The sequence below is a fragment of the Vulpes lagopus genome, chromosome 22 (genome assembly GCF_018345385.1).
Source record: "Vulpes lagopus strain Blue_001 chromosome 22, ASM1834538v1, whole genome shotgun sequence".
Classification (NCBI taxonomy): domain Eukaryota; kingdom Metazoa; phylum Chordata; class Mammalia; order Carnivora; family Canidae; genus Vulpes; species Vulpes lagopus.
Window position 1 is genome coordinate 407,475 of NC_054845.1, and position 17,111 is coordinate 424,585.

General features: G+C 41.1%; 2 protein-coding genes across 9 annotated transcripts in view; one reads left to right on the top strand and one right to left on the bottom strand.

Moving 5' to 3' along the window:
• The window catches only part of PMS1 (PMS1 homolog 1, mismatch repair system component), a 109,791-nt gene that overhangs the window by 3,546 nt on the left and 89,134 nt on the right, over window positions 1-17,111 (top strand). For 2 of the 6 annotated variants that reach the window (XM_041737362.1, XM_041737364.1), the window contains exon 1: window positions 15,299-15,474. The exons of 2 other annotated variants lie outside the window; for them this stretch is intronic. The gene's annotated coding sequence lies outside the window, so the exon portion shown is untranslated. Of the gene's footprint in view, window positions 1-14,896; window positions 14,980-15,298; window positions 15,475-17,111 lie in introns of those variants that run through there. 2 more of the 6 variants (XM_041737366.1, XM_041737363.1) reach the window with 2 other exon arrangements.
• On the bottom strand, window positions 1,904-15,474 carry ORMDL1 (ORMDL sphingolipid biosynthesis regulator 1). 3 transcript variants are annotated; one of them, XR_005985038.1, is made up of 5 exons: window positions 14,712-15,474; window positions 12,875-13,055; window positions 8,671-8,822; window positions 6,925-7,050; window positions 4,810-4,939 (listed from the first exon to the last, which is right to left on the bottom strand). XR_005985038.1 is itself a non-coding variant. In XM_041737374.1 (5 exons), exons 2-4 carry the CDS (start codon window positions 13,046-13,048, stop codon window positions 8,001-8,003), a joined length of 360 nt encoding a protein of 119 aa, XP_041593308.1. In that variant the 5' UTR covers window positions 13,049-13,055; window positions 14,712-15,474; the 3' UTR covers window positions 6,928-7,050; window positions 7,970-8,000. The 3 variants fall into 3 exon arrangements, 2 of the variants coding, with proteins under 2 accessions (XP_041593307.1, XP_041593308.1); XM_041737374.1 differs by lacking the exon at window positions 4,810-4,939 and adding an exon at window positions 7,970-8,034 and having other exon boundaries at window positions 6,928-7,050; XM_041737373.1 differs by lacking the exon at window positions 6,925-7,050 and having other exon boundaries at window positions 1,904-4,939.

The following is a 17,111-nucleotide window of genomic DNA, read 5'->3' on the forward strand; positions in this document are numbered from 1 at the left end:
ACAGTTTATATTTTAAAGAGTTCATTCTACAGTGTTAATGATATATATATATATTTATATTTATATATATATGTGTGTATATATATATAATTCATGAGAGACACAGAGAGGCAGAGACACAGGCAGAGGGAGAAGCAGACTCCATGCAGGGAGCCTGACTTGGGACTCGATCCCGGGTCTCCAGGATCACGCCCCTGGCTGAAGGCAGCAGTAAACTGCTGAGCCACCTGGGCTGCCCCTGATACAGTTTTTTTTACTATAGTTCTTATAATTGAGAATTTATTTTTATCGATATAATTATTCAGTTAAAGTGAACAATCATAGTGATAAACGTGGCCTATCTGCTAAACTTAGAATTACATAGAACTTTAGTGCTACAGGTTAAGTCATTTCCATATCATTAGTTATCAAAGGCTTGAATGAGTCAAAAAATGTAATAAATTAACAATGCTGAACATAGAATCCAAATGTATTTCTCCTAAACTGTTTTATGAAAAGATTTCAGATTATGAAAATGTCAAGAATACTATCAAATTCTGTGAACACAACACTTAAGAGAAATGTGGCCCTATACAGTTGAAGTCTTCTATGTACTGCATACCTAAGACATTCAGTATTCTAAATGAGTTTACAATTTTCATGTGTTCATTTGAAGCAAAATGAAAAATTTTAAACCCCATATAAAACTACCCGTTGAATCATTTTTTAAATAAAGATTTTATTTATTTATTTATTTATGAGAGAGAGAGAGAGAGAGAGAGAGAGAGAGAGAGAGACGCAGAGACACAGGCAGAGGGAGAAGCAGGCTCCAAGCAGGGAGCCCGACGCGGGACTCCATCCCAGATCCCAGGACCACACCCTGGACCAAAGGCAGGTGCCAAACTGCTGAGCCACCCAGGGATCCCCCCCATTGAATCATTTTTAACTGGAACTGAAATTAGGGAGTAAATTCAAAACCTGAGGCATTTCAGAACTGTTCTTTTTGACATTAGACAAAATGAAGGAGAGTTTATCTTTGCTATTCTCTTATCCGCCTTCCTTCCCTGCCCATTACTACTACAAATTTCCTTTTAGATTATTTTTAGACCTGTCTTTCCAGTACTGAGCCTGTTTACATTTCCTACCTCAACACGTAATATCCATAGTAATTGTTTTGAAAATTACTCTATCTGTCCTGTTGGAAGCATTACAAAACTACGTTGGTATACACTGGGTTGCTGCATTTGTCTTTTTCAAGATTAGCATGAGAGCATTTTGGGGTTATATTTACTGGTGACGTATTAATAAAAGATGTAATACAGGAGAAATACATTGCATGACAATAAGTTTCAACTTGAGCTAGATGAGATGTATCAATAGGCTAAAATCTAACAAGATGAGGTTCCACAGGAAAAAGAAATCTTAAACTTGGTTTAATAAATCCATTAAGTATATAGAGGGAAAGCCATCATTTAATGGCACTACATGTTGAAGAGTTGAGGTTTTAGTGATTGCAAGGTGAATCAGTGATATGTAGCTGCCAGAATAGCTAAGATACTAGGCTATATTAAAAAAAAAAAAAAAAAAGAAAAGAAAGATCCAGAACAAGGGAAGTGGTACCGTTGTAGTGACATCACCTCTTGTAGTCAGCTCTAGTGCTGTATAACAATAAACTGCAACTCAGAGTGGAATTAGTAGGAGAGATTTGAAACCATAGCGTATGGAAAATGGTGAAGACTCTGGTAATGGTTATTCAGTGCTATTGATAACAGTTTAAAAGTTGAACAGTTGAAGAGTTATATAGAATGAGGATTAGATTTTGGTTCAATGTAAAACAAGTTATAAATTCCATTACAAAAATGCAGCCTTATAAGTCTTCCTTTATTAGCACTAACACAGAACTGAATGGAGGTGTGATGGTTAATAAAAATTCAAGGTAAGGTAAGGAGTTGAAATTACATAGCCTCTAAGGTCTTTTCCAACTGTTAGCATCATATAACTCGATAAGGCTAATTCATACAGGTATTAGTTAAGGACATCTTGTTATGCCCCTTAGGATCTTTATAGTTTAGTAGACCATAGTGCCATAAACCTAAAAAATATAGTTCTATGTTTAAGAAAAAAAGGGGAGGCAGATCAAAAAGATACAGAAACCAATTTGGAAATTACCACTGGGAACTTTGACTTCCAATGGCTAAATCTGGAGAACCACTTGGAAAGACTAATAATGACAATAATGAATTGTAAACCAAAGAATAAGGTATGTGTAAGTCCAAAATAATACAAATGATTGAATATAAGGAAAAGGAAAAATCTTCCTTACAGAATTCCAATAAATGTAGGAATAGGGAAGAAGAAAACCACCATGGAACTCCATAATGGTTGCAGGGAAAATTCACCAATGAATGCTAAAATTAGTGGCACTCCTGAGCTCCTGTACATTTAGAAACTGCCATGGTTTCCTGACTTGAAAATAGGAGCCATTATAGCATAGCAATTAGTTTTGTTCGAAGTAATAGTCATTATAGATTTTATTTTTAAAAAAGTTGTTTTTTTACATTAAACTGTACAGACTTGTGAAAATTGGGAAGTTCACTTAGGTGTTAAGAACAAAAAAACATATCCCAAATTTGATCACTTCCCAACCACTCCATCAGCTATTCTCCTAGTCTGAGCTACCTCTTGCCTGTAGTAGTTTCCCAATTATTCTTCCTCCTTCCTATTCCTTTACACTTTATTCTCAACATTAGCCAGTAACCTTAAAAAAAAAAAAAATCAGATCCCTTTAATGATCTATGTAAAATTATCCAATGGCTTTGTCTAGCTTAGAAGAAAATTTGCTTATTACTTTGGCTAACAGAGGCCTATATATGATCTGGCTCTTACCTATTTCTCTGACCTCATTTGTTACCATTCTTATCCTCATTATTATTACTCCTTTCTAGTCCAAAAATCACCTTAGGAACATTAGAAGACCTAAGGTAGGCTCCCCTGCCTTTTACCTGCTTAATTTTTTTTTCCACTCATTTATCACTACATGAAATAATATGTTTTGATTCATTTTTTTTTTAACCTGTTCTCCAATTTGAATGTAAGCTTATATGGGGAAAGATTTGGTTTGTCTTACTTACGAACTGTAACCACAATACCTAAAACATACCTACACCAGAGTGAGCCCTCAAACATCTATTGAATAAATATTTTTAAAACACTGAAGGGTGGGAAGTGGGGAAAAAAGGCCTGTATTAACAGAACTTCCATCTCTGAAGTCTGTGCAAAAAATGTTAAGCCTTTAATATAAGGAAAAAGGAATATTTTCAACTACCTTAATTTTACAAATTCAGTTGCTTAAAAAAAAGCCTTGAAAAAATGACACTGCTGAGTGAATTTGGAGATTATTTGCAAGAATTTTACATGAAAGAAAAATTTTATTCAAGTACAGATTACTGGTTTAAAAAATACAAGGGAAAAGACAAACATATAAAAGCATTATTATACAACTGATTTCTAAACTCAATACTTTGGAAATACAAAACAATGATCAATACCCCTAGAAAGTCAGTTTATTGAAATAAATTGATTTTTCAGTTGGTCTGTAACTCTCTTCACTCAGGTTTACAAATACTACTGGATTTTTCAGTTTCATCCCATATCAGAACTTTGTTTTTGACATGTTTTCTTCTCAAAGTAGTATATAGTTATTTGTGGCAATTAATGTCAACTATAGGAAGATTCTCTAAGTTACAGGAATTCAATATGGTTGCGGCTTTGGAGACAGTTACCACTTGGGTTAATCTACACCAAGACTAAGACCCATGTAATGAAAGGCAAAAAAAATTAATGGGCAAAATATGGGTATTGAGAGCAGGGCGTCTAAGAAAAGACAATGTTTTCTTATACTGCAGATCTGCTAGAGAAGACTCCATTATTTACTTTGGTATTACTGCTAGAAAAGCAGTTTCTGCTAGACCACAGGTTGGCCGTATAGTTCTCCATTTTATGTTTCTTTTTCTAAACAGCAGCAGACTTTAACAATTAGACTGAACAATCAAATAAACAGACACCTTTAAATTACCATATATCTTAACTGTGAAATAAATTATTTTCTTAATTGGTTTAGCAGCCTTGTGTCTGGAAAGGCAGCAAAACCCATTCTGTTCCAAAATTAGAAGGCTGACTCAGAGGCTATTTGTAAGATAAGATGCCTGGCTGTCTTCTATCACCAGTCATGAAGGTAGGGCCTCATGAACCCAGTAATTAAATAAATGTAAAATGACCTCATCCATCAATACAATGTTGAACCAGCAAAAGCAAAAAAGTACAATCATAAAGTAGGGATTGGCCTGTATAAAACAAGAGGGAAATATCCTCTTATATGACACAAAAGGAATACATATGGTAATAAAAATTACAATAAACTTATGATTCTGGTTTACACGCATGTCTGCTTAAACTGAGTGATTGGAAATTTTCTTTTCCTAACATAATGCCCCCTCGTTATAAGCTAAGCTGGTCTTAGTGTCTTATGAATCTCTTATTCCTTGGATTTATCTACTATACCCTCACTTTACAGCCATTTAACTTATAAGCTGGGCCTGCCCAGCCTGCCTATAAAGCCTCTCTTCAGAAAGATACCACATGCATTAAACAGCGGCATCTTCTAGTAAATATCTGCACTTCAAAACAGCCTATGAAGAACCAGCAACTGGCCCTCCAATGTAAATACTTCTCATTTCACATTTTCACAGAAACAGTGCAGTTTACTAACCACTCCTTATAGAAAACTGAGTAGCTATAAAAATTTTTGTTCCATTTCAAAACACTTCAATACTTGTTAATTCCAAAGATCCGAACACCATGTAGCTGTGGCATTTTAGGAATCAGCACACTCAGGAGGGAAGCCGTGTTTAGGATGAAGTGAGTTGGATCATACTTCGTATAGAAACTTGCCAGAAAATATCTGTAGAAATAAAAATTAAAAATATAAAACACATAACATGTAAAATCTGTAAAAAAAAAAAAAAAAAAAAAAAAAAAAATTAAAGGTAAAACAAAGGTCACTAAAACATAAATACCTAAAAGCAGAATCACTTCTGAGCACTAAAACAGTTTTACAGTTTGGGGCCTGAATTAATTTGGGATTAAAAATTTTTTTTTTTCATTTGTTTTTACTGAAGTTCAATTTACCAACATACAGTATAACACCCAGTGTTCATCCCATCAAGTGCCCTTCTCAGTGGCTGTCACCCAGTCACCCCAACCCCCGGCCCACCTCCCCTTTGCAACCCTTTGTTTGTTTCCCAGAGTTAGGAGTCTTTCATGGTTTGTCTCCCTCTCTACTTTTTCCCCACTCAGTTCCCCTCCTTTTCCTTACAGTCCCTTTTACTATTATTTAAAAATAGTAGTGGAGGCATATATGCACATTTTGCATTTCTGCAACTATGTTGAATGCATTTAAAATAATGTGCTTGTGGGGCGCCTGGGTGGTGCAGTCAGTTGAGCCTCCAACTCTTGGACCAGGTCATGATCTCATAGCATGGAGTCAGCTTGGGATTCTCTCTTCCTCTTCCTCTGCCCCTCCTGCTCATGCACTCTCTCTCAAATAAATAAATCTCAAAAAAAAAAAAAAAAAAAAAAGAATACGTTTGCACTTGGCAACCTTTAAAGCAGTGGTCTTCCAAATTAGGGTTCAGACATTTTCTGAAATTTCAGGTATAGTTGTATTTGTGTGTATGTTTCTGAAGAGAAGTTCCAGTCCAAAACCTCTATCATATTCTCAAAGGGTTTTCACTAAAAGGTTAGAAGCTATGGCTATAAAGTTGTGAAAAATGGGGTGTTAGTACATTAGTACAACTCAGTATCTTTGAAAGAAAATAAATACTTGATTGCCCTTTTGATATTCTCATTTCCATACTGTAGCTGAACAAGTCGATAACCAATTCAACTGGAAAAAGGCACTGTGGTAAAATTCTAGCTGCTTGCTGTAACTGAATGTATGTACACATTCAAAGACATTCAACATCTGAGAATTTGTTTTAACAAACCTAGGTTACCTCTAGGACCATAAATCAAGTCAGAAGGTCTAGTTTTACCCAAGGGTACATCAGAGTATGGACACATCATCTGGCCACTGAGAGTATCCTAATATCAATAGGATGTAAAGACTAAAACATCATACTTCACTGGATCATAACTAAGAAGTTAGTCTGCATATGGGTATTTGTCTAATTAGTACAGTACTTCCTCTAAGTACTGTTAGTAAGTTCTAGGAAGGGGAGAAAAACGTCTTGTGTATTATGGTTAGAAAAGAACTGCTATTTTCAGGTATGGCTAAAAACATCACAGAGAGCTCTATACATGATTTTCAGAACCATCCAAATTGAGAAATTCTTTAATTTTCCACCAATTTTGCAACTATAACCAGAGAATACTTCTTGAGAATAAACCATATTCTTCAATCTTTAGTCTAAACCCTTTCTTCTAGCTTTCATATCCTTGACAACTGTTTTTACACTTCCTTCACTGGTATCACTTGCATTTAGTAAGCTCATTTGATTTCCCATAATCATTATGGGCTTAATCTGTAACCTCTTATGTTGGAAATATTCTATCTTTTTGGAATGGCCTCTCATCATACTGTAGCGTATGTCCTCCTTTATTCTTTTAATGAAAATTAACTGTATGTGTAAATTATATGAAAATTACTTGGTTCTTACACAAAAACCTACACAACCCTCCAAGGGGATGCAAAACCAAAGCAGGAACTGTGTAATGGCATTTATTTGCCAGAAAGTATACTGGAAAGAGACCTGTATTAGAAGCTAGAAGTTTAGGGTTTCATCTGGGCTCTGGACTCTAACTAGCTGCAAGATCCTGAACAAGGTAATGCATTTGAGCCTGTTTCTTTATCTAAAAATCTGGGATAACATTGCATGCCCCACCTACCTGACAAATGATGATCAAATAAGAAAATATGAAAGCACTCTGAAAAGTATCAATGCTATATAGATGGCTTTAATGTTGTCTCTTCAGTTATATATGGAATTTAATCACAGAAATTTGAAATCATACCTGTGGGTCAAAAATATATTTTTAGAAATATGGATGTACACAGGTACATCTTAGTTGACTATTTTGTGATAGCTCTTATTGAAAATTCAGGATGTCAGGTGTTTTACATTAATTATAATGCACCTCAATATTTTATAGATGAGGAAACCAAGGCTTTCAAAGAAATGGCCAAAAGTCACACAGCTACAAAGCAGTAGAGCTAAAATCCAAATGTAGGGCTGTTTAAATAACTATTATTACTGTTACTGCATTTATCTTTGCTAGATCATACAAATCATTTAGCTTTTGATGTTAATTTTATATAGGGCTGAAACAAAAATTTTAAAAATTTCCTCAAAGTGCTATCAATATAAGAAAAAAGAAACCTACCACTTTATCAATTTATTCATTTGAATATGCCTCCCTTTCTCTGCACATCTGTCTAAAATCTGCCCTCCCTTACCCAGTTTAAGGAATCCTAATGCCTCCAAGAATTCTTTCCGGTTACTCCAGACTGCACTGATTTTATCATGGATGCGTTACTACATATAAGCTACGTGGTACACAGTGTTTGATTAAGATGTATTTAAAACATCTGCTATACGTATGCAACTATACTGAGTGTGGAATTCAAAGCAATCTATGTACTTATAAATTTTTTGCAGAAACAAACCATTTACAAAACCGGAGATAATACAAAGTGGCATAAATAACAGATATGTAATAATATTAATGATGTTCAAAACAGAGCATTATTACTTAAGGTTGGGTGCTAAGGAAAAGACCTCATTGAGGAAGTAGGACTTAAATCTTGAAAAAAGAGTAAAAGAAGGATAAATTAAGAAAGGAGAAGATATTTCAGGTGGGAGAAATGATTTGAACAAAGGCATAAAAATAGGACTACACATAAGTATCAAGAAATGCTGCTTAGAAGACTTACACCAAATGGGAGTTGGGTGGCAGTAAAATATTCACATAAAGGTAGGAACCATTTTGTGGAGGGCCCTGAATATCAAATAATAGGAGGTAATATAAGGTTAGATGCTTTAAAGATAGATATTATCTAATTTATTTCTTATGACATCATATTGAGCTATGTACTATTAGCTAGAATTTCATTTATGAGCAAACCAAGCAAGCTGGGTGATAAACACAGGATTCATCCCAGGTCTGTTCTACAATGAAAACCTAACTTTTGTTGTTTATAAACTATACAGCAGTCTCTCCCAAGGAGTTTGAACATCTAAAGTGGGGTGGGGGAGGTGTGGGTCAATGAAATTCATCTGAAATTATCCAAATCCTTGTTTAGGGAGATTAATCTGAACATAAGACAAAATAAGATTATGTGTAGAAGTTTCTTGTAAGCAACTCAAAAAAAAACTAGAATACATTTTGACCTGTATATCCTAGAATGTTTAAACATACTGATGGGCACATTATACTGCCTCCATATATTATTGACTGAAGTAAAAAATGGTTTATTACCAGCCTGTCAAAGATTTTGCCTGTATTTTATGCTCTAAGGTAGCTATTTAATGGTAGAAGTTTCAACAAATACTGTTTCTAATTGAAATTCAACATAATAAAAGGACAGCTTCCTCTTATCCGATCTTCTTCATACCTAAGATTTCCATCACTTACAGAATTATTGGAGAAATTGTGAAAAACTTCCGTGAAGATGTAAACTGTACTCCATAGTCCAGTTGTTCCCAGTGAGTTAGAAGCCTTGCTTTACCCTGGTCAGGAGTTTCAAAAGGTGTTCCTTTTACTGCATGCAAAAATACATACATCCCCTGGAAAGCAAACAAGGGGACATATATTCAATATTAACATAAGCAACCAGAATGTAGGGCAAAAACTGCCATCAAAGGTACAATCAGAATGTTCAACCAATAAAGAGGGAAAGGTTTTTTGTTGCTGAGGCAAAAGCCATGATGCTACCTTGTCAACTAATTCATTCTTGAAGGATAGTAGTAGCCTATAGGCTTATATGGAATTTAATTGAAAATATTTTCATTTATAGCACAATATTTTGTTAGGATTGATTACATGTTTGTTCTCTCATTAGCCTGAATACCTCAGGAACAAGGGTTGGTACACAGCAAGTATTAAACATTAAGCCAAGATGACAGTAAGCTAAGGAATGTTTATTCTGTAAGCATAAGGAAACCATTTTCACATGGGCTTTACAGGAGACAATAAAACAGAAATGGAATACTTTTAAATTCTGAGGAGTATGTGTGATCCAAAAAAGTTAATTTCTACTCTAATCCACGCATGTATTAGAATCATTAAAGAGAAAAACCACCTCTATTTCCTTCAAAGTACATGTATCACCAGTGTTTAGAATATTCAGAGTATCAGATATCCTTTTCAGTTAAACAGAATAAAATCTTATCTATCATATATCTTCTAGCCCATTATTTTTAATAGGTTTTCTATAAAATTTAGTGATGGATGATTTATACCCCAATCAAAAGAATTGGGGAAAAAATATGTAGCTCATGGTTGGTTGTTAATATTTACTGGCTCAAACTGAAGAAAATTCTCATTCATGTTAAAAGCCAGCCTAAAAATTTCATGAAATATTAATACCTCTATTTTTTTAAAGATTACTTATTTATTTATTCATTCATAGAGACACAGAGAAAGAGAGGCAGAGACACAGGCAGAGGGAGAAGCAGGCTCCATGCAGGGAGCCTGACGTGGGACTCGATCCCAGGTCTCCAGGATCACACCCCAGGCTGCAGGCGGCGCTAAACCGCTGCGCCACGGGCGCTGCCCATATTAATACCTCTAAATGTGAAGTATAGCACTGTAAAAATGAATAAAAACAATCACTACAGATTTCTACTGTATGGTTCAGAAAGGCAAAGACAGTATTTTTTCTAACCAGGGATAACAACTAGGTCTGTTTTCTCCCATTTAAAAGCGTTTACTATGTATTTCACATTTTTAATTGGTTGAATGTAGTCTATCTTCAAAAGGAACTTAAGTTTGGAGTCACGTTAATTGCTACATCAATGGCTGGTAGTTAGGTTTTTAGTGTGGTGGACTAATAAGTCAGAAGTTTGCTTCCCAACATTTTGTCAATTACCTATGCTTTCCTCATGGCCATATACTGTGCTTCAAAATCTCAACTAACTTGAAAACATCTGGGCAAGGGGAGAGGGTGACTCTAAAGTACATTTAATACATCTGCCATTGGAGAAGGGAAAATTATGTAACAATACAGACTAATCCAGCAAACATTTATATAGATCTTCAGAGACATGAAAATAAAAAAGATAAATTCTCAATTATAAAACTATGATAAATACAGGATAAAACAATATAGCATGGGAGTTCTATAGCCTCCTAGAAAACGAGATATTTGAGTTTTCCTGGATGAGGAGAAATCAGCCTGCAGGAGAGGATGGAGGGAAAGTATTAAAAGAGTGGATAAAGAGCTTAAGCCACAGCAAAAAGATGAGGGCAAGATAATTTTCATTATTGTTAGAGCAATACTCATGTTTAGAGATACGTTGAGGTAAGATTGAGTCCTTTTCTTGCCTCTGTACTGTTATCCACTGGTCTTATATGCCACGTAAGGAACTTGTTATTTTACTATGAACATAATAGAGAATCAAAGAAGAACTTAGAGCATGATTTGAGTATATATGCACTTTGAAAATAATTCTAAAAAAAAAAAAAAGAAAATAATTCTATGCCAAGTTGGAATGGAGAACAGTAGAGGAACATCAAGGAAACCATTTGATCTACTGGAATAATCCACCTGAGAAAAAAATAAGGGTACAAATTATAGCAATGCCAGTGGGGATCAAGTTGAGAGACAGTAAAGCAGGGCTTTGACTAAATGGATATGGAATACAGAGGAAAAGGAGTTAATCTAAGAGTAGAGTGACCACGTATCCTAGATAGCATGAATGGTCCTGATTTACACCTATTTCCTTAGTTATTATTTAAGCTCCCTTTTACTCTCAAAACAGTATCAGTTTGGATAATTCATTATATGAGTTGCTTCACTTTTCACATTCAGCTATCTGGTGTGACATATTGGGCAGACAGTGGTGCCTTTAGATTAGATCAGGAACAAAGTCAGAGGAACAGGTTTTGAGTGGTAAGGGACAGATCAGGAATGAGTTCAATTTATAATTGCTTGGCTTAAGGTGCACGGTAAACTGGCAATATTAATGTGAGCATCATCATTCTACAGATAGAAACTGCAAATATGGACAGATGAAGTAATCTTAATAGCTCATACAGCATAAAAAGAGATGAAGAAAAGAGCCTTGGGGACAGCAGCATCTAGGAGAGGAAAACAAAAGGAAGAATATGCAAGAAACAGAAAAGGAAAAATCAGGGAAAAAAAAAAAAGTGATCCCATGAAAGCCAAAGGAGATTCTAGTAAAAGGGATATATTTTTTGTCAAATATTTCAGAGAAGTTACTACTTAAAAATAGCCCTATCAAAGTCCACTGCATAAAATGGACTAAATGGACATTCATATATTTTTACCACCACATTATTCTTGTCCTCCTCCAAATTCAAATACTCTTCACAAGATAGGAAAAAATAGTATTAATTAAAGAAGAAAAAAACCTATTTCCCCTGCACTTTCCTGTCTTATTGTTCCAAGTTCTTCATTTTCTGGATATCTTTCAGCAAATATGTAATTAATCTGAATTCAATTAAAAATCAACTAATGGATTTCTCACCCTTTGTTCTGCTGTCATATACTGTTAAGAAAGGTCACTATCAACGGTTTTTTAAATAGACAATTTTCAAGGCTGCATAACATGGTTAGTAGAATCAACTGAATCTCTGATACTTTTGTAGAGCTATAATACAAAAGAACCACAGGCAACATGAAAAAGCTAAGGCAACATGAAAAAGCTAAGGCACCATAAGTCCTCAATCACACGAGATATGATTAAGCTCAAAATTTCTTTTTTTTTTTTTTAAATTTTTATTTATTTATGACAGTCACACAAAGAGAGAGAGAGAGAGGCAGAGACACAGGCAGAGGGAGAAGCAGGCTCCATGCACCGGGAGCCCGACGTGGGATTCGATCCCGGGTCTCCAGGATCATGCCCTGGGCCAAAGGCAGGCGCCAAACCGCTGCGCCACCCAGGGTTCCTTAAGCTCAAAATTTCTATACTGAAGAAGGAAAGCATACTTATACAATTTAGAAAGGACTGAAGTTGTTTAAACAAGGACTGAAATCAAAGATGGTTATTAATCAAAACCCATAATTATTTCTGAAGCATTCTGGTTAATCAATATACAATAGTAGCTTGAATTAGTATCTTGTAATTTTTGCTAAAATGACCTACTATTTTCTAGATTCCATAAAGCCAAAAGGAAGAAAAAAAAAGTGTTATTTAGGAAAAAAGGCCCAATGTTTAAATATGAAGTATTAATAGAAAAAAAAAATCATCTCCCAGATTAGAAGTCTTCAAAATTGTCACATAATTTAAAAATCACTGAACTGTACTATGTCAGCAAATTTTATATTACATAGACTATGAATTCTATCTATATAATAAAACTGTTAAACTAAGACACATGTTTTTCTTTATAACATAAAGCTGTAACCTTTTAAAAATTGTTTCAATATATGTAACATAAAATGCACCACCTTAATCATTTTTTGGTGTACAGTTCAGTGGTCTTAAGTACATTCACATTGTCACGCAACTGTCACCACCATCCATTTCTAGAACTCTTTTCCTCTTGCAAACCTAAACTGTACCCATTAAACAGTAACTCCCTATTTCTTCCTCCCTGAGTCCCTAACAGGCACTAAACTTTGTAAGTGCTTAGTATAAAATGAAATGCTTACCAGATTATGTATAACATTCGTTAAGGTCCAAGCAACAGGAACACTGAAGAAGGGAATACTGAGTAGGACAATATGAAGCAAGCCAACTCCTAACCCGTATGTCAGCCACATACCCCGGCTGTTCATTACACGGGTATTTGGATTCACCTCGCTGTGAGCAACTCCAACATTCATGTTTGCTCTGTAGGAAAGAAAGGAAGTGAATCAACAATGATAGAACTGGGAACCTAAACACTCTTTATTCTGACAAAGCAAGTGCTACTAGGATCATTCTCTAGTTGTTCTGAAATAGAACACACTCACCAAAATATGCTATTTGCAGATGCTGATGAAGGTAATAAATAATCCTTAACATCTGACTTCATGGTAAGATGGACAAGACTTATTTTTATGGTTCTTATTGAAAAAATAAATTAAAATCCCTTTCTTAAAGCTTGTGTTCTACCATGTTAAGTTTTACATGAATCAGGGACAGGAAAACTCAAACTCAAAGAGAAAACCTACAATTTTCTTCTATCATGAAACCAAAGTGAAAGCTGAGGACCTAACGTACTAACAGAATAAACTAATCTATATTTAAAAAAAAAAAAAGCAAAGATGCAGCATTATTTACAACAGCCCAGATAGAGAAGCAACCTAAGTGTCCACCCACAGATGAATGGATAAAGGTGTGTGTGTGGGGGGGGGGGGGGTGTATACATATGTGGAACAGAATATTACTTAGCCATAAAAAAGAATGAAATCTTGTCATCTGCAACAAAGTGAATGGACCTAGACAGAACAGAACATTGTTATATCAGAAAAACAAATACCATATGGTTTTAAGAAACAAAATGAAGAAAAAAAAGAGATGAAAATACACTCTTACATACAGAGAACTGGTGATGGTTGCCAGAGGGGAGGCTGGTGGAGGGGATGGGTGAAATCAATAACGGGGATTAATACTGTTATCCTGACGAGCACGGAGAATTGCTGAATCCTCGTATTGCACACCTGATATTAATATGTTTGTTAAGTATACTTGAATTAAAGACAAAAACGGCAAAGTGGACCCAGCCAGTGAACTGTGAGTGGTCAGCCTCTGCCACCCAATGTCCCGTCTCCCAACAGTGGCTGGGTTCAAATCACTGCTTTTTAAATAACCCAGCCTGGGGGGAACATGGGAGGGACATGTACGTGGTCAAGGGATGCGGTTTGTTTCTCAATCTCGTGACACGATAAGGTTAAAACAGTCTTTCTTCCTTTAACCCGTCAACTCCCCTAAAACTTTGGGTTTTTTCCCAAGTGTTCCCGTTTATGAGATTCAGATGACACCACCGCCAGAACGGGTATCCGTTCCCGCCGCAATGCTGGCGTTTCCTCGGTTCTCAGAGGCCCTCGAACAAAGTGCCAGTGACCGGGGAACACCGGTCATCCCGAGAAGCCGGCGGCGAGGCCGGGGGCAGCCACGGCACGTGTGGGACGCGCACGAACGGTCTCCCCTGGAAATACGCGAGTTTCTCGTAACCGCGTCCAACAAGCGTTTCCGGGGTGAGTGCCCCAGGCCGCCGGGGATCGAACGCGCGCCACAGCGTCCGGCGGTCACGGCCGCTGACGCCAACGCGCAAGCCTCTGAACGCCGCTCGGCGTCACGCCGGTGTTCCCAGGCCGTGGCTTCCCATCTACCCCGGAGATGCCGCGGCCCGACGCTTCTCCGGCTCCTCGCCGGCTGCCGAGAAAGCTGCCCGGCTTCGAGGTCCAACTCTTCCCCCCGAGCTGGAGGCCAGGCGGTGCGGCTCCGAGGCCCCCGGGGCCGCCGCTCCCCCCAGCCGCCCCCACGCGCGCCCGGCCCACTCACCCGGAGGCCGGCCGGCACCGGAGCAGCCCCGCGGCGGCGGCGTCCCCCGAGGCCCAGCGGCTGGCGGAAGCGTCGCGGGCCCAGCGCGCCGCCCGGGCATTGGCTGCGGGCCGCGCGCAGCGCACGTTACCCGGCGGGGGGGTGGGACTAAGCGCCGCGCACCGGGGGCGGGGCCTGGGCGGGGCCTCACGGGGGCGGGGCCCAGGGGGGCCACAGCCGGGGTCGCCGCGTTGCCGGAGAGTCGCCGCCCGCCCGCGCGGGCCACAAGGTAGCGTCGTGGCCTCCCCGGCCGCCGTCCTGGCGCCCTCGCGCTCGCGGCAGCCCCTCCCGTCGGCCTGTCCGCTGTGGCGTGAGCGCGCCGCCGGCGGGCGAGAAGCCGACGGAGCCCGGCTGTGGGCGCGCGCGGGCCGCGGGCTCCGGGCAGGCCCGCGCGTCCTCCCGCCGCCGCGGGGCCGATCGTGCCGCTGCCCGCTTCCCAGAAGCCGTGGGCCGGGCGGGCCGCCCTCCCGGAAGTGAGGCCTTGCTGCGGGGCGGAGGGCCGTCGGGGAGTCCGGGGCCCCGGGGGTCGCAGGGCGGCGCACGCGGTCCCGCTCTCTCGGCGCCGAAGCGCGGTTTCCGGTGGCTGCGCGGTGCCTGCTTGTCCCCAGGGACCGTGGTGGGCCGACTCCCCGGACGGTGCCCTCAGGTGCGCCCCGCCCCCCGGAAGCGGCCCGCGTGGCCCGCCGTGCGCGTGCGGAGGACGCTGCTGTGCCCGGGCCGCGAGGTTAGCCGCAGCGCGGGGCCGGGCGGAGGGCGGGAGCCCGCGACGGCACGTGGTGGCCCCGAGTAGGGAAGACGCATCCGCGCTTGAGGTTGGCGGCCTCGGGCGACGGGTGGCCCGGGGCGGAGCGGCGTCCCGGGGCCGGCGGGAGGAGACGCCGCGGCCCTCGGCGGGCAGCCCCGAGGCGACGGGGTCGCTGGCCCGCGCGTGAGGGTGAGGCCGGGAGGCGGCGTCCCCGCGGCGGCCGTGCGTGTCTGACTAGCTTTGGGATCCTCAGCCTCTCGGTCTCGAGCCTGTAAACCCCGGAAGTCCCGTTTGTGGCGGAGGCCCGACGGGGCGCGGGGAGACGGAAGGGCTGGGACCACCCGGGGCGCGTGTGAGCGGGGTCCTGAGGGCGTTCCAGGGGCGGCACCTAGAGGGCCCCTGAGGATGAGGCAGCAAGTCCGGGCGGGGCGGGCGAGGCGGCCGGAGCAGGTCGGCGAAGCGAGGGAGCTGTGGCGGTGATGACCTGGCGGGGCGCGTCCGGGCCCAGGCCGCTTGCTCACCGACAGACCCGGGTGGCCCTGGGTCCGCGCTCCCCAGCGCCTGCCGTGACCGAGGCGCTCCAGGCCCCCGCGTTGCCGCGGAAACGCGTGGCGTGTAACCGCCCGCACCGCGGGGTACGGGTCAGGACCCGGTGCGGCAGGTCGGAAGTGACGCAGGCCGGAGCCTTAGGGATGGGGGGAGGAGGATCGGGGATCGGGATGATCGGAGGATCAGGGCCCTGCCGCAGGTGGCTTAGGCCTGAGCCCGTGTCACAGACACAGACGGGGCGCACCACGAGGAGCTAGAGGTGCGGGTTCGGCGGGGCTGCTGCCAAGGACGACGCAGGTGTTTGCTCCTAGTCACTAGGAGAAGAGCAGAATGAAGCAAAGGCACGGGGATGGCAGCAGGAAGAAAGTCTGTTTTATAAGCGTTTGTTTTTAAGTAGCCTTGACGGCGATTGTGAGAAATGCAAATTTTAGTGTGGGAAGACCGAGATCTCTTGGTGGATTGATTGATTTTTTCTTTTAAGATTTTATATATTTATTCATGAGAGACAGAGAGAGAGAGGCAGAGACACAGGCAGAGGGAGAAGCAGGCTCCATGCACCGGGAGCCCGACGACGTGGGACTCATCCCGGGTCTCCAGGGTCATGCCCTGAGCCGAAGGCAGGGGCTAACCGCTGAGCCACCCAAGCATCCCAAGATTGATTGATTTTTAAAGATTTTCTTCATTTATTTGAGACGTTGACACAAGCAGGGGGGAAGGGCAGAGGCAGAGGGAGAGGGAGAAGCAGACCGCCTGCTGAGCAGGGAGCCCCATGCGGGCTTGATCCCAGGACCTGGCCATCGTGACTTGAGCCGAAGGCGGTCCCTTCTGACTGAGCCACCCTGGCACCCCGGGAGAAAGGGGGGGCGGGGAGAGAAAGAAAAAGAAAGAGAAGATAATCATTGGGGTAATAGGGTGGATGGAAGATTTTATTTTTGCTTTGAAGGTCAAGATGTCTGAGGGGGACTGGTTAAACTAGATGAAAGGTCTTAAGAGAGGAGACCTTGACCTGAGAGTTAGGGGAAAAAGTGTGGGCAGAGGCATAAACGTTTTAAGAAACCAGAGGACAT